Source organism: Aquarana catesbeiana, linkage group LG08 (assembly GCF_042186555.1).
Source record: "Aquarana catesbeiana isolate 2022-GZ linkage group LG08, ASM4218655v1, whole genome shotgun sequence".
NCBI lineage: Eukaryota > Metazoa > Chordata > Amphibia > Anura > Ranidae > Aquarana > Aquarana catesbeiana.
Window position 1 is genome coordinate 256,540,401 of NC_133331.1, and position 18,307 is coordinate 256,558,707.

Genomic DNA, 18,307 nt, shown 5'->3' on the forward strand with positions numbered 1-18,307 from the left:
TCATTATAAGGCACACGAATTTTTACTCACCGCTGGATTTATTTGACTATTTATATTTATTCTTATATATTCATTTTCATGCACATTGTGAAGCGCTTCAAATATCATTATTTATAGCCAAAAGGTGGCTACAGCGTGCATTCTATGCATTAATGCATTCTATGCATTAAGGTGAAAAACCTTCTGTAGTGCAGCAGCCCCCCAGAGCCCCCCTTTGTACTTACCTGAACCCGATCTTTCCGGTGACGGGTACGAGCACAGCAGCTTCAGCCGCTGTCTCGGATCCTCATTGGATAGATTGATAGCATCAGGAGCCATTGGCTCTTGCTGCTGTCAATCAAATCCAGTGACACGGGGGCGGGGCTGAGTCCTGTCTGTGTCAATAGACGCAGCAGCAAGACTCGGGAGCACGCCCGCATGAGTTCCCCCCATGGAATGCAGCTCTCTGTGAGGGCACTTGAGAAGAGGAGGAGCCAGGAGCGCAGCTGGGGGACCCCAGAAGAGGAGGATCGGGGCCGCTCTGTGCAAAACCCTTGCACAGAGGAGGTAAGTATAACATGTTTATTAAAAAAAAAACAAAAAAACAAACCCTTTAAAACCCATTTAACTATACTGAAAGAATGTTGTATTGAGCTGTCTGAACTAATCTGCGATTCTTCTGTACCTTTTTTGGAATATATTCAATAAATACATTGGAAAAGAAAAACGAATGTTCCTAAAATGAAAAAGTTCACACAGAATTCTAGTAGTGTATATTCAGCTTTAGACTGATCCCCGATACAGATCACTGTTTTGCTTTTAAATATCTTTCAAGTCAAAAGTCCATTTACATGCAACAGCCCACCTTACCACCCCACTGATACCTTTTTGTTGCGTTCCATTTCTGCTCTTTTCAACTGCCAAAAACCCTCAGAAATACCCAAGACTTCTGGGTATGAGAGAGTGCGTGATCACCTCCTGTTCCTATTAGGATACAGTGCTTGGGCCTAAATGGCCAATTGCCAGGCCCAAACAGGAGAGAAGGTTTGTAACTCTGTTTAACCCCTGACACTGAGCTTACACACAGATTAGTCCCAGAGATCTCATAGACAAAGAGAACTACAGTGGTAAGTTAGTATCAGCAGGTCAGCTTGGATTGGGTTGTCAAGAGGACCTGAATGGCCAAAGTGTGAGTTAGCAATGGCAGTCTCTATTTCTCTTGTGACTGGTAAACATTAAGTCCCCTGGATACAAGCACTCCCTTCTTCCACTTCCACTGTGTGTGCACTCCTGGGCACACCCGGGTCCCAGTTTAGAAGCAGGAGCCATTTGGTGTGGCTTCAGCTTGAATGATAACTTCAACAGCCTGCTGCAGGCTTCATTCAGTGTAACTGCTCAGTTTTATTAAACTATATGTTTCAGCCACTTAACCTTATACTGTATAACCCCATATTAACCTCTTCCTCTCCTTACGTTTTTTCCCCTCCCGATTTGTTGTTTTTAAATTTACCAAATTTTTTAATGTTGTGGTGTGCTTTGCAAGACTACAAAATTAAGAATAACACTTTTTCGTATCATTTATAAATCATTTCCCCATGCATTGTATCAACAAGCTAATTTTAGTGTTGAGATAATGAGGGAAAAGCACAGGTTTAGCCCCTGTTCACACTGGTGCGACTTGTCATGTGATTTGAGAGTTCCAAATTGCATGACAAGTGGCACCCCATTGCCGGCAATGGAACCGTTCATATCACCGCGACTCATGTCACAGCAATTATGAAAAAGGTTCCTGCACTACTTTTTACCGATTTTATTGCTACTTGCATAGAATTCTTTTAAAGTCGCAATGAAATCGGCAGTGCAAATAGTACTGATGTCTCGCTTTGAAATCACGCCAAAGTAGCGTGATTTCAATACCGCACCGGTGTGAATCCGGGCTTAATGGTACAGTGGGGAAAATAATTATTTGATCCCCTGCAGATTTTGTACGTTTGCCCACTTACAAAGAAATAAAGGGTCTATAATTTTTAGGTGTGTTTTAAATAATAGAGACAGAATATCAACCAAAAATCCAGAAAAAACACGATACAAATGTTATATAAATTGAGTTGCAGTTCAGTAAGAAAAATAAGTATTTGATCCCCAAGCAAAACATGACTTGGTACTTGGTGGAGAAAACCTTGTTGGCAAGCACAGAGGTATGCCGTTTATTGTAGTTGGTGACCAGGTTTGCACACATCTCAGGAGGGATTTTGGTCCACTTTTTTTTTTTTTTTTTACAGATCTTCTCTAAATCCTTAATGTTTCTTGGCTGTCGCTTGGCAATTCGAAGTTTCAACTTCCTCCGTAAATTTTCTATAGGATTAAGGCCCCAAAGCAAAATGTTTCCATCTCCCTGCTTGACTGTACGAATGGTGTTCTTAGGGTCATAGACAGCATTTTTCTTCCTCCAAACACGGCGAGTCCTCCTCCTCAAGAAGGCACGTGTACAGTCATGCCAATGAACATCTAAATGATTCAGAGAAGGATTGGGAGAAAGTGCTGTGGTCAGTTGAGACCAAAATTGAGCTCTTTGGCATTAACTCGACTCGTTTGGAAGAAAGAAAAATGCTGACTATGACCCTAAGAACACCAGTCAAGCACGGAGGTGGAAATATGATGCTTGGGGGCTGTTTCTCTGCTAAAGGTACAGGCTGACTTTGCTGCATTGAAGGGTCAATGGATGGGGCCATGTATTGTAAAATCTTGGGTTAGAACCTTCTTCCCTCAGCCAGAACACTGAAGATGGGTCGTGGATGGGTCTTCCAGCATGACAAATAAATTTGTATCATGTGTTTTTTCTGGAATTTTGGTTGATATTCTGTCTCTATCATTTAAAGTGGTTGTATATCCCGCTTCATGATTTTTACATACAGGTAAGCATATAATAAGGCTTACCTGTAGGTAAAATGAATATCTCCTAAATGTGCACCGTTTAGGAGATATTCACCCTGCATACAGCCTTTGATGTCAGCGGCGCATGCACTTTGAAGGTCCGGCATATTGTGCCGGAACTTCAGAGCTTCTTGCTCGGAACCAAGGGCTACTGTGTGCATGCGCGGGTGTGAGCTCATTGCGGCGCTGGCCACTCACAGCGCCGGAGCCCAGGAACCCAAAAGTAATGCCGGGGGAGCATGTCAGCCCCCTCAGAGGTGACCGGACGCCGCTGCAGGGCTTCATTCTAAAGTAAATATTTCATAATGTGCTAGTATGCGGTGCATACTAGCTCACTATGCCTTTGTTTTACAGGTCTTTTTGATTTTATTTATTTATTTTTTACAGGGTTTACAACCGCTTTAAAATAAACCTATGATAAAAACTGTCACGGAACGTCCCACACTCCACTTGAGTGCTTCCGTCAGTATACCACTTCCTTGTGGTCTGGATACAGATATCAGATATTCCAACCGCTCCCAAGCACAAAACAAGACAAGACTTGCTTAGATGCTAACATGGACTGTTTTATTTAGAATCAAAATTACAAGACTTTATATGCCGTTGGAACCTCCTCTGACAATACAACTGTAGCCTAATTAACATGAGCTAGTTTACTAAATCATTTACCCAGACTAGGTGACTATTCAATACACATTACCATAAACATCAACACAGGGTTAATTAGAACAAACAACAATGTGTGGAATACCCTTAGAACCTGTGGTAAGCCAAGACTAGACTGTTCGTCTCCTAGCCAGTCCTGGAGGCTAATGTGACCAGCTCACTCAATTAACAGGTTAAGTTCAGAATCAAACAAACCAATAATAGTCTCTACATACATCCTGGGAGATATTGTGGACAAATATTACTGTCCCATTTTAAGTAGTCCAAGATATATTTTCTCACTCACCCTGTGCCAGCATAGCACAGGGTGACTTAGACATAAGAGGTGTATGGGGACCTGAAACAAGGGCATCCCCTACTTTCCAAGGGATTCTGAGTTTCACGGGCCCTCCCGTCACAAAAACTATAGACCCTTCATTTCTTTGTAAGTGGGCAAACTTCTGCAAAAAATCTACAGGGGATAAAATTACTATTTTCCCCACTGTATGTGTACTTGTTTATTTCACAGCTAAAAGCACAATGTATTATTTTTGTAAACTGCCATATTATAGAAATACATTGTAAACAATTGTCTACCGCTAGAGGGCCACCCAACCACCAGCCTTGAAATGGGTAAAAGGTGTGTACAGTGGTGTGTGTAGATTTTCTTTCTTTATTACAGTCACAAAAAAAAAACTGAACCACAGCGATCTAAAAAAATTATGTATACTGTGTATATGGGGGAAAAAAAATAAGAAAAAAAAAAAATATATATATATATATATATATACATACATACATACATACATACATACATCATACATAGCGCATTCATAAAGTATTCAGACCCCCTTCACTTTTTTTAAAATTTTGTTATGTTTCAGCTTGATACCACAGTTGTTTAAATGCATTCTTTCACTGATCGCTGGTGCAATGCTTTAGAGGTCCTGTAATCCATGCACATTTTTATTTCTGCTAAAATATATGCATTTATTATTTTTTCCTAAAAGATGAGCTTAGCCTTTAAATCATAGTCCTGCAACAGCTTGGAATGTGGGCAGATGCTTATGGCAGTCTTATCTGGATGACATTGACATTGGACCTGTACAGATTACAGTGCAGGTGTGATGACATCCGTGATAGGGGCAAGGAGCAAGACTGGTCAGTGTGCAGAATGTCTTCAGCGGACTGGTGATTGGAACCATCAAGGCAGAAGATCACAAGACCGTGAATTAAGGTAAGTATTACTGGGTTAAAGAACCTTTATTGTTTTTAAAAATTGGAGAATGTTGGGCAAGGCAATATTGTTTGACCAGAGTTCTACTATAACTGTAAAACATTGTCTGCTAGTATTCTCATTTCCAGGGGGAGCTTCAGACTTTTTCATGTTTTCAGTTGCTCTTTTCCTCATGATGAAAAATCTAATAGAGATCAGTACATCAAACTGAAGTTTACATACAGAGAGCAGCCAGAGCAGTGGCTCCTCCCCCTCCATTCTTCTTTGTATGGGGCATTCAATTAGAGAAAGAGGGCCTGAAACAAAACAGCTTCTGCTCTGATCTGCTTTGGGAAACGTGTTTCATGAGTGCGCCTTGTAATAAATAATATTTTTAAAACAAAGACTGTGTGTATGTGTAAATAAAAAAAAAAAAGTGATTTAAAAAAAATCTAGATAGTATCTTTATAGATTGTATCCATAAAAAAATTTGATCTAAAACGATCATGGTTTCCAAAGCATTTTTTAATAGAGTGGGGAAGAATTGGAACAGGGGTAGGCAACCTCGACCCTCCAGCTGTGGTGAAACTAGAAGTCCCATGAGACATTGCAAGACCCTGACAATCACAGGTATGACTCCTAGAGGCAAAGGCATGATAAAATTTGATTAGCATGATTAGCCTCTGTCGTGTAGGATTTCGTCCTCGGGTTTCAGTAGTTATACCGGCATGATGCCTGCACCTACAAGCATCATCCTGGTATGGATCTTTTCAGCCGGCGATTCACTTTCTATCAGAAGTGATTCAAGTGGCTCGCCTTTCCCTGGCTTTACCATCACAGCGCGGAGGCCGTGCGCGATTGCTGCACAGAACAGAGAGAGAGGAATTGACGTTGTTCCTCTCTCTTTGTTACCCCGGAAACCGAGAGTGACGAGTATTTAGTCATTTCTGGTTCTGTCTCTTTGTTTACCTGGCCACTAGTATCCAGGAAAGCAGTCGATTAGACCGATCTGTATCTGATCGGCTGCACGGGAGACTAGAGGAGAGATTTGGGGTCTAATAAACCCCAGATCTTTCCATAAGGAGGACCTGTCACGGGCCATGCTGTCCCAAGGGATGTTATTCATCCTTTGTGATAGCAATAAAGTTAATACAGCAAAAAAAAGTTGAAAAAAAAAATAAAACATTTTATACAAAATAAATAATCAAAATTTAAAGCGCCCCTGTCCCACCATGCTTACGCGCAAATTCTAATGCACGCATTACTCCCGCATGCATATGTAACGATGATTGCACCACACGTGAGGTATTGTCACAAACGACAGAGCAGGAATAATAATTCTAGCACCAGACCTCCTGTGCAACTCTAACCTATAACCTGTAAAGGCATTTAAAGCGTTGCCTATGGAGAATTTTAAGCACCATAGCTTTCCACCATTCCACAGGCAGATGCAATTTTAAAGCGTGACATGTTCGGTATCCATTTACTCAGCGTAACATCATCTTTCACATTATACAAAAAATGTGCCTAATTTTACTGTTGTTTTTTTGTTTTTTCAATGCAACTGTATTAAAATAAAAAAATTGCGGAAATACCGTGTGACATAAAAAATTATAAAAAACAACCACCATTTTATTCTATAGGGCCTCTGCTAAAAAAATATATAATATTTGGGGGTTCTAAGTAATTTTCTACCAAAAAAAGTACATTTTTACAGGAGCGTAGTGTCAGAATTGGCCCAGGTACGCAGTGGTTAAACTGCTATCCAGGGCTCCTTTACACAGATTTCCCCTCACTTTTTGTCCTGTGACAACGTTCTCACCAGACAGGGGTGAGGGGGGGATAGCCGAAAGCAACTCAGACTGAAGTAAAAACTCTTTTTTTCTTTAGTAGTGTATGGGCCCCTGTTGCCGTTCACGTTGTTGTGCAGCCGAGAACACAGTCCAGAATCTCTTTTCTTTGTCTCAAAAGTGAGACAACAGGGGTCTGTTTAGATTCCTGATATTTCACCAAAGCCCCCCAACAGGACTGCCCAAAAAATTGTAGAAAATAATCTAAAAAAAATGACACAGTACTCTGCCCCACTGACACTGTCCACTGCTCTACTCCCTGACACTGTCCACTTTTAAGGTAGGTCAAGTTTGGATTTTTTTATTTTATTATTTATTTTATTTATTTCAGGTACTTATATAGCGCCATCAATTTACGCAGCGCTTTACATATACATTGTACATTCACATCAGTCCCTACCCTCAAGGAGCTTACAATGTAAGGTCCCTAACTCACATTCATACATACATACTAGGGACAATTTAGATAGGATCCAATTAACCTACCAGCATGTCTTTGGAGTGTGGGAGGAAACCGGAGTACCCGGAGGTAACCCACGCAGGCACAGGGAGAACATGCAAACTCCAGGCAGGTAATGTCATGGCTGGGAGTTTTTTAATGTTATTTTTCTAAGTTTTCCATACTATTTAGTTAGGCCTTGCAAGTTAATTTCTAAAAAACAAACAAACAAAAAGCACTGAACCCCCGGTGATCGTCAATCTGTTTAATGTTATTCAGATGGATCTCCATCTCTCAAAGGTTGCCTATCCCTGCTGTAGGCCATTTGGATGCCCCTGAAACCTTGTTGAAAGACTCCCAGATGGCCATCCCCTGTCCTGCCCCTTGGTGTTCACTCCTGTAGTGCGTGAGTGTCCAATGGTTTTCAAATCCTTGCAAAAAGGCAGGACACTTCTGGGATCTTTTTGCCCAGATTTCATTGTGGCTCAAATAGCTTCTAGGTATGACAATAATATCACTGACCATTTTTACAAAGCTACCAGTTTTTTAATACCTTCTAGGGCCGCTGGATTACATAGGTGTGTGTAGAAGTGTGTAATCCTATAGTCCTATATAGAATTAAAAAAAAACCCTAGTCATAGACTTTAATAATAACCAAAGGCTGTGTCTAGCATGATATCCCTAATATAATAATTAAGTACTACATCAATTTTGCAATTGGGAGAATGAAAATGGAGACAAATGTAACATTGTGTTCGTTTTGCAGGTCCTAAGGCAACAAAGCAGAAAGGTACTTTGTGCACTTCCCTAGCCCTAACAGGCAAGAGTTTGACCAGCACCATCACCTGTCTCCCAGCAGTACACCTCCCTGTAGCTCAATTCCCCTCTCGGCAGTACTCCTTGCTTTAGCTCCTCTCCCCTCCCAGCAATAAACCTTCTCAAAGTTCTACGCCCCTGATCTCCATCATTGCGGTGTGAGACTGCCCCACCAACCCCCCATCCTTAATGACCTGCCGTTTCCAAGTTGGAGGAGCACAACTAGTGTACCCCTAAACATACACCAAACCTGACTCCTGGCTTTCCTGCACATTCATCTATGCCGCGCTTCTCTCTGGCTCTCTGCTGCACAAATCCTGGGCTTCCTCAAAGCTCCTGAAGCTTCCTGAAAGCCAAGGTGCTGGGGTTGGCATGCAAAGGAACCAGGTGACCTGAAATCCTTCTCTCCCTCCCATACACCTCTGCTCTGCCTGGCTCTAGGAGATCCCAATCATACGCTGCGTGAGCAAGACAGGTGGATGATATGACACACTGGAGCCCCACTTAGCTCACATCTCTAACCCCTGGTTTACAGCATATATCTGTCCCCATCGACACCTCCCCCCACATCAGACTTTCAGCAAATCCAGCTTCCCAGAATTAATCTTTAACATGTTTATATAACAGCATGAAAAGTTAAATTAGATCATGCTGACCCAAAATAGTTACCAAATTGAGAGTAATCTTAACATGGTACCATATTTCCAACAGGTTTTCTTTCCTGCCCATTCTATAACCTAACCCTATTTCCTTCTACCTTTCAGCACCAAAGTGTGAGGTGGAGGAAGTCGGGGTTCAGCAGATGGAGCCGGTGGTTTTAATTCAGGATCAGCACATAGAAGTGGTGGAGCACCGTGCGGTGGTGAGGGAAGGGGTCCTGCGTAGCACGCGATCTGATTCTCCTACGCTGGAGCTCATCTGCAAATCTGAACCTAATCCGGTTGATTTGGTTTACGGTAAGCACAGAATGCATCATCATTGTCCAGCGGAGGTGGGAGCTGGTCTCTTCACATGTGAAAACACCTGTAACTTATTGGTTAAAGTGAAACTTCACTCTCCCAATCAACATTGATTATTTTTTATCCTCATGCTGCTAGCATTAGTAAATAGATAGGAAAGTATATCATATTTACTTGTTTTAAACTTTTTTTTTACATTTCTTAAGTTAATTCCTCGTTTCCTGCCTAGGCAAATTAATGTCATACATCCCAGGAGTCTTCAGAAGAGGAGAAGGGGTTTTCTCAGCTAATCACACTCTCCTGAATGCATACTTGAGCAAGGGGCAGGAAGTAAATGCTACATGAATCATTTGCCCTTACTCAAGATGGCCACGGCCAGAAATCCTAGGGGGTGTTTTTCAAGTTGATTTCTCACCAAAATAAAGCATGGAGACGTAGATGGATGGGGGGGTTTGCGTTGAATAATAAAAATGAATTAATTCGCGTTTTTGGTTTGTGGTGCTCGGATGCAGTGAAGATCCGCTTTAACTAATGCTGTGGGGAAAGTAGACAGTATACTCTGCCCTACTGTTAATCAATGGTTTTAAATGCATTAAAATAATGAATTGTATTTTAAATACAACTAGTGTAAGTACCGGAATTTTAATAGAACTAGTGTTTCATATGTGAATCTGTTTACCTGGAGTCCAGCTTTAAAAGAAATGCACAGTAAGAGAAAAATGGAGGTTGCCATTGTTAACGTCTCAGGCTGGCCCTGTGTCTTAATTTCTTTTGATTCTGTGGTCTGAGACAAGAATGCATCTTCAGAAAGAAATCTGCAATGACAACCTTTGTATTCATATCAGACCAGGTTTCCTTTAACACTCCAGGCTGGTTTAAAAACAAAAATCACAATTTAATGAAATCATGTATTCATAAGTAAATTATTTTAATATATTTTTAAATAGAACACAAATTCGTTCCTAAATTTGGCTTGATATGACTTGTAATTCCTTGCACAGCATCAGTCAGACTGGGAAAGAGTGGAGCATCACTCTAAACAAGTGGTCGGCCCTGGAGGCATTATTCCTGCCACTGACACTAATAATGGGGCACTATTCCTTCCACTGACACCAACTATGGGGCATAATTCCTTCCATTGACACCAACTATGTCTCCCTCTAATATCAAAGATCAGGCATCGTTTACTCCCATTGGGCACAGTCCAACCCCCCTAAAGTCTGAAGGACAGTACATAGTAGGTGAGGTTGAAAAAAAGACAGAAGTCCATCAAGTCCAACCTACTGTATGTGTGTGATTATAGGTCACACACATAGATTATAAACTGGCCCTTTCTTTAGAAAGTTTAGAGACCCCTGCTCTAAACCAATCATGGCTCTATTGTTATGCACTATGCTGTCAGCTAACACAAGAAACATGATTACAAAACATAACTTTCTTGTTACTATGGCAACAGTATCGGTTTAGTTAAAGCGTGCGACAGACGCAAATGTCATTCACCACTTCAGAATATCGCTGTGACAACAAACTGTGTCCTTTGCCAAGGACTTGTGCATGTGGATTAAATATAACCTCACTCAAATGGCCAGCGACGTATGTATGTGACCATTCACGGTTTAAAGCAATCTAGTTTTAATTTCAAACTGTGGTCTCTGCACTGAACGTAGAAGTGATCTAAGTATTTGCACAGACCAGGAAATCTAGATTCAGGATTTGTGTCAATGATTGTCTACTACTACACAAGGGGGGCTCCTGATGGCCCTTTAAATTGTACCTATCACCTGCTGTGTACAGGAGCCACCTGGTAACAGTAATAAAGTGAAGTAAAAAAAAATTAAATGGAAAAAAGAAAATGTAACTACCTCAAGCCCGGACACTTTCACCCCCGTCCAGGCCAATTTTCAGCTTTCAGAGCTGTCGCACATTGAAAGAGAATTATTGACTCATGCAACACTGTGCCCAAAGTAAATTTATATCATTTTTTTTTTTTTTACAGAGATAGAGGTTTTTAACCGCTTCAGCCCCGGAAGATTTTACCCCCTTCCTGACCAGAGCACTTTTTGCGATTCAGCACTGCGTCGCTTTAACTGCCAATTGCGCGGTCGTGCGACATTGCACCCAAACAAAATTGAGGTCCTTCTTTTCTCCACAAATAGAGCTTTCTTTTGGTGGTATTTGATCACCTCTGCGGTTTTTATTTTTTTTTGCGTTATAAACAAAAAAAGCGACAATTTTGAAAAAAACGCATTATTTTTTACTTTTTGCTATAATAAATATCCCCCAAAAATATATAATAAAAACGTTTTTTTTTCCCCCAGTTTAGGCCTATATGTATTCTTCTACATATTTTTTGGTAAAAAAAAATCGCAATAAGCGTATATTGATTGGTTTGCCCAAAAGTTATAGAGTCTACAAAATAGGGGATAGTTTATGGCATTTTTTTAAAAATTTTCTTTTTTATTATTAATGGTGGCGATCTGCGATTTTTATCGGGACTGCGACATTATAGCGGACACTTTTGACACTATTTTGGGACCATTGTCATTTATACAGCGATCAGTGCTAAAAAAAAAATGCACTGTTTACTGTGTAAATGACACTGAAGGGGTTAACCACTAGGGGGCGATGAAGGGGTTAAGTGTGTCCTAGGGAGTGATTCTAACTGTGGGGGGGGATGGGCTTCAAGTCACATGACAGAGGTCACCGCTCCCGATGACAGGGATCGGTGATCTCTGTCATGACACAGGCCAGAACGGGGAAATGCCTTCTTTACATAGGCACTACCCCGTTCTGAGGCTCCGTGACACATTCGCCGGGAGACCAGCGGACATCTAGTCCCCCGATTCCGCAGGCACAGTCACGCTGTACGCAGCGGGCACGCGCACGCCCCTGCTATCCCCGGCTCTTAAAGGGGACGTACAGGTACGGCCATTTGCCCACCGCTGCCATTGTGCCGACGTATATCGGCGTGTAGCGGTGGGCAAGTGGTTAATTAACCACTGGGTTTTTTATTTTCTGCTATATGAACAAAAAGTACTGAACGTTTTTTAAAAGAAATACGTTTTTTGTTATTTATTTCCTAAATATTATTTCTTCATAAATTTAGGCCAAAATGTATTCATCTAAATTTTTTTGGTAAAAATAACCTAAAACGGTTTATATTATTTAGTCTGTGATAGTCTGAAGTTAGAGGGCCTACAAACTATTTTGATATATAATTGAAAATTGATCAGTCCTGATATACCGATGGCCTGATGATCTCATTTCTTGAGGTCCTATAATGTTAGGACAGTACAAATAACCTCCCAAATGACCCCTAATAAGAGGCATGGTGAGTTTTTTGAAGTTGTACATTTTTTCAGTTTTTTTGAAAATTAAGAAATTAAATACATTTTTTTTTACATAGTTTGAAAATAACACAAGTCCGTCTAGTTCAATAAAAAAATAAAATAAATCATACAATCCTATACACACGGTTGGTCCAGAGGAAAGCAAAAAAACCCAGCAAAGCATGATCCAATTTGCTCCAGAAAAAATTCCTTCCTGATCCCCAAAGAGGCAGTCGGATATTCCCTGGATCAACTTTACCTATAAATATTAGTATCCAGTTATATTATGTACATTTAGGAAAGAATCCAGGCCTTTTTAAAGCAAGCTACTGAGCTGGCCAGAACCACCTCTAGCGGGAGTCTATTCCACATTTTCACAGCTCTTATTGTGAAGAAACCTTTTTGTATTTGGAGACGAAATCTCTTTTACTCCAGATGTAATAGCGTGCCAGTTTGTTCTCTGTGATGGCCTTGAAACTGAATAACTCAACACCAAGTTCACTATATGGGAAATATACAAACTGAATTGTATCCTCACAGGGTTACACAAATAGATGTGTGCCAACGTCCTAATTATTGTTGAGAGAAATTTAAGAGAATGAAAGATGGACTTTTTAGGCACATGCTTAGGATAGGTAAAAACAATTGAAGTTTTTTAATTGGATAAAGTTAAAAACATGGTTTACAAACACATTTTAAAAAACATAATGTTATTCAACAACACCTGAGACTCAGATAACACCTCCAAAAATTATATATGAATCCAAATTGGTGCAATTGGAAAAAAAGGGTAACCAGTAGTAGCATCCAATGGAAATAAAGTGCGTGGAATAGTTGAGTCACAGTGTGGGGTCATACAGGGAGTTTACTTTATATGTTGCACGCACACGTGTGCTTCTTCAGGAGCTTGTAGATATAACAAAACAATTTCAAAGCGCAACATGAAAACTGCGTAAAGATGTTGGTCAACCAAGTTGTCCCAGATAATCAAAAAAATATTGGGTAGTTAATGCAGGCAAATATTCAACACCATATGTAGCTGATGAGCACAAAATCCAGGGAGCATAGTAGGGAGCACACACTGATAAAGGATAGTCTATCACAGTAATGTGATTGGATAGATGTCACTGTTTTTAGGGTCAGTGGGTATTGATGTCCAGTAATCAAAGAGGGAAAAGTTTTGAGGGCTCAAAAGGCCAATACCTCTTATGGACAACCCAATGGAAGGAAGGTAGGGGAAAGAAGCCGTGCTCTCCTAGATAAGGTGCAGCCTGACTGACTGAATAACTCAACACCAAGTTCACTATATGGACCCCTTATATATTTATAGATGTTGATCATATCCCTCTTAACCACTTCAGCCCCGGACCATTTGACAGCTCAATGAGTGGAGGACTTTTTATAATTTGGCACTGCGCTGCTTTAACTGGTAATTGCGCGTTCATGCAATCTTGTACCCAAACGAAATTTGTATCTTTTTTTTAAAACACAAATAGAGCTTTCTTTTGATGGTATTTGATATTTTCTCATTTTTGTTATTAGAAAAATCCAATAAACGAAACTTTAGTCATACATTTAGGCCAAAATGTATTCAGCCACATGTCTTTGGTAAATAAGCATATATTTATTCAATAAGCATATATGTCAATAAGCATATATTTATTGGTTTGCGCAAAAGTTATAGTGTCTACAAACTTGGGTACATTTTCTGGAATTTAGTTTTGACTGCCTATCTCCTTTCTTGAGGTGCTAAAATGGCAGGGCAGTACAACCCCCCCCCCCCCAAACTGACCCCATTTTGGAAAGTAGACACCCTAAGGAAATTGCTAAGAGGCATGTTGAGCCCATTGAATATTTATTTAATTTTTTTGTCCCAAGTAATTGAATAATGACAAAAAAAAAATTTTTCTTACCAAAAGTTGTCACTAAATGATATATTGTTCACACATGCCATGGTTATATGTGGAATTGCACCCCAAAATACATTTTACTGCTTCTCCTGAGTATGGGGATACCACATGTGTGGGACTTTTTGGGAGCCTAGCTGCATACGGGGCCCTGAAAACAAAGCACCGCCTTCAGGATTTCTAAGGGCGTACATTTTTGATTTCATTCCTCAATACCTATCACAGCTTTGAAGGCCGTAAATTTAAAAAAAGAAGCACTAAATTGCCACATCCGTAGATTTAGGCTGAAAAAAAGGGAGCACTACTGAGAGTACTACCAGAAAATCGGACTTTATAGGCCAGGAAACAATGGAGAGATGCCAAAAGATATACTTCATCACATTTATTGAAAAATACAAAATATAAACATAATTCAAAAAGGGGTAAAAAGCATAGTATCCATGCATATGTTACAATTTGTACAGTGAGCCCTTGTGCGTCTACACGTTTCGCCGTTATGCTTCTTCAGGACACGACCAAGGTTCAAAGACGTAACAAATAAGAGACAAGAGAACGAATCTCACTATCTTAAATTTGGAGTACGCTTAATATGCAGAACCCAAATAGACAGCCGAGTGCAGCACTTGGCTGTCTCCCAGGGGCACATCTATCTGCCTTATCCTCCATGTATAGCATGCTAGTGTAGGCTCTATTTGCTATTAGCACTGCTTGTTCCCTCTGTGTATGTTGGACCATCTATATTACTGCCTTGCTGGTTCCCTACTTGTTTGGAGTGAAGGTCTCACCTGCCCCTGTTCAAATACCTTAATTCACTTACTAGTAGTTCACAATTTTGACAAAAAAATTCTCTGCCTATTTGGGTTCAGCATATTAAGCGTACTCCAAATTTAAGATAGTGAGATTCGTTCTCTTGTCTCTTATTTGTTATATCTTTGAACCTTGGTCGTGTCCTGAAGAAGCCTAATGGCGAAACGCGTAGACACACAAGGGCTCACTGTACAAATTGTAACATATGCATGGATACTATGCTTTTTATCCCTTTTTGAATTATGTTTATATTTTGTCTTTTTCAATAAATGTGATGAAGTATATTTTTTGGCATCTCTCTATTGTTACCTGGCCTACAAAGTCCAATTTTCTGGTAGTACTCTCAGTAGTATGGAATATTTTATATTTTGCCACAAGTTTCGGGAAAATGACAAACTTTTTTTTTTTTTTGCACAAAGTTGTCACTAAATGATATATTGCTCACACATGCCATGGGCATATGTGGAATTACACCCCAAAATACATTCTGCTGCTTCTCCTGAGTACGGGGATACCACATGTGTGGGACTTTTTGGGAGCCTAGCCGCCCCCGAAAACCAATCACCGCCTTCAGGATTTCTAAGGGCGTAAATTTTTGATTTCACTCCTCACTACCTATCACAAGATTTAAAAGCCTTTACAGGTTACCACTTTAGATTTACAGAGGAGGTCTACTGCTAAAACTACTGCCCTCGATCTGACCTTCGCGGTGATACCTCACATGCATGGTGCAATTGCTGTTTACATTTGACGCCAGACCGACGCATGCGTTCGCCTTTGCGTGAGAGCAGGGGGGGACAGTGGTTTTTTGTTTTTGTTTTTTTAGTTTTTTTTTGCTTTTTTATCTTATTTTTAAACTGTTCCTTTCCTTTCATTTTTTAAAAAAATTTTTTTTTATCATTTTATTGTTCGCTCAGGGAATGTAAATATCCCTTATGATAGTGACAGGTACTCTTTTTTTGAAAAAATTGGGGTTTATTAGACCCTAGATCTCTCCTCTGCCCTCAAAGCATCTGACCACACCAAGATCGGTGTGATAAAATGCTTTCCCAATTTCCCAATGGCGCTGTTTACATCCGGCGAAATCTAAGTCATGAAATTCTTGTAGCTTCCGGTCTCTTGGCCATAGAGATGATTGGAACCGTTCTGGTCTCTGATCAGCTCTATGGTTAGCCGGCAGAACCATCGGCTACATTCTCAGGTTTACAGTTGGGACAGGAGAGCCAGAGAAAACCATGGAAGATGATGGGAGGGGGGCACCATTTTGTTTTTAACTGTAGTGGTGAAATCACCTCCTACAGCGCTGGAGCGCTTTATGTATCGTGGGAGAAAACGATGTTGCTGTCAAGATAAATAAATCCGCGCTGCAACTGAATGGCGTACCTGCTAAGCAAATGATGGTTAACAATAAAACAAAGTAACATTACTGTATAACAGTAAGACATACCATACCTGCAAAGCAAATAAAAAAAAATAGTAAAAAAATTTAAAAATTTTTAACGCAATCTGTGCCTAAAAATATATATATGTTGAAGCATGGGGGCATCCACCCCAAAAGTTAGGAGAAAATCACTCCTCCACCCCTGCTGCCCCCATGCTTCGGCATATATGCTCTTTTTTTTAATTGTGGTGGTGAAATCACCTCCTACAGAGCTAGAGTCACGGCTTTATCTATCGTGGGAAAAAACGCTGTTGCTGTCAAGATAAATAAATCCACGCTGCAGCTGAATGGCGTACCTGCTAAGCAAATGATGGTTAACAATAAAACAAACATTACAGTATAACATACAATACCTGCAAAGCAAATACAATAAACATAGTAAAAATAAAACCAAGAGAGAACGATAGATATAGAACAATAGTGAACGAACAGTAGAGTGGAAAGTTGAGAGCGAACATAAGAGAGAGAACAATAGAGAGAGAAGAAAAATACAACCCCAACTATTTTTGGCTTTTTCTTTTTTTTTTTTTTTTGTGTTTTTGTGTGTGTTTTTTTATTTTTTTTATTCACTTTTGTAAAAACTAAAAAAAAAACTATAAACTGAACGTTGCAGATGAGGGTCTCTCAAAATGTAATGGCCATCACATCTTTCGAGACCCTGTGTACATGTGCCTATGACTGTGTGGTGCTGTAGCCTACGCTAATACTCAACTAGTGTGTGATAGCGTTTGAAACAGTCACCAATGCAAAGACCAGGTTGGTCAGGACAGGAGGGACAATAAAAGCGGGTGTCACGCCTAAATCCGCGCTTTCTTCAGACACGACATCTTCTTTGGGGTGTTCTTTGGGTAGGGGCACCAGAGAGGACATGCGGAAAATGCCTCTCATGCAGCCGGCTTACTGCATTTGCATTGGGAAGTTGGGCCAGAGCACCCTCTGGAAACAGAAGGGCTCTGATGATCTCTTCCTGGAATTTAAGGAAGGATCCAGTTCGTCCTGAATCTCAGCAAAGCCAACTGAAATAAGTATGCAGACACTTTTTTATACTAGCGTCTGGCCTTACGGGCAATTATGTACGGCGCCAACAACTGGTCGTTGAGGTCCACCCCTCCCATTTTGAGGTTATATTCGTGGACACAGAGGGGTTTCCCCACAACACCAGTCGCTGTAGTGATTTGGAGAGTCGTGTCTGCGTGAAGGGAGGCAAGAACGAAAACATTGTTATTATCCCTCTACTTCACAGCGAGCAAATTATTACTCTCTCTAATCTCAAGCAGGCTCTCTCCCCCAGCCTAAGACGGGAATCTACAAGCCTCTGGGGTAAGCCCCGGCGATTAGATCGCATGGTGCCACATGCGCCAATTTGATGATTAAACAAGTGACTAAAAAGTGGCACGCTTGTGTAATAATTGTCCACATTCAAGTGGTACCCCTTTCCAAATAAGGGTGACATTAATTCCCACACAATCTTACCAGCGCTCCCTATGTAGTCAGGGCAGTTCTCCGGCTCTACGGAACTATCTCTTCCCTCGTAAACCATAAAACTACATGTATAGCCTGTGGCCCTGTCACAGAGCTTATGCATCTTGACCCCATATCTGACACGCTTGCTGGGAAGATACTGTTTGAATGACAAGCGGCCAGAAAACTTAATCAGGGACTCCTCAACGCAGACAGCTTGATGGGGAATAAACAAGGCTGCAAAACGTTGGTTGAAGTGGTTTACAAGGGGCCAAATTTTGTAGAGTCGATCAAATTCAGGGTCACCCCGAGGACGACAGAGTTCATTGTTGTTGAAATGCATGAACCGCAAGATCTGCTCGTATCGTGTCCTGGTCATGGAGGCAGAGAACCTGGTCATATGGTAAATTGGGTCAGTGGACCAATATGACCGCAACATACTCATTTTAACTATGCCCATGTCGAGGGATAGGCCCAGAAAGATCTTAAATTCGGAGACCGTAATTGGTCTCCAATCTCTGGCA

The 18,307-nt window shown here is 40.7% G+C and overlaps 1 protein-coding gene across 4 annotated transcripts in view; it reads left to right on the forward strand.

The window, feature by feature from the left end:
• Positions 1 to 18,307, forward strand: part of ZFP91 (ZFP91 zinc finger protein, atypical E3 ubiquitin ligase) — a 112,861-nt gene that overhangs the window by 19,412 nt on the left and 75,142 nt on the right. For 2 of the 4 annotated variants that reach the window (XM_073597055.1, XM_073597053.1), the window contains exons 3-4: positions 7,830 to 7,853; positions 8,644 to 8,835. In XM_073597055.1, the coding sequence (XP_073453156.1) occupies positions 7,830 to 7,853; positions 8,644 to 8,835 (216 nt within the window). The remainder of the gene's footprint in view (positions 1 to 7,829; positions 7,854 to 8,643; positions 8,836 to 18,307) is intronic. The other 2 variants (XM_073597054.1, XM_073597056.1) reach the window with 1 other exon arrangement.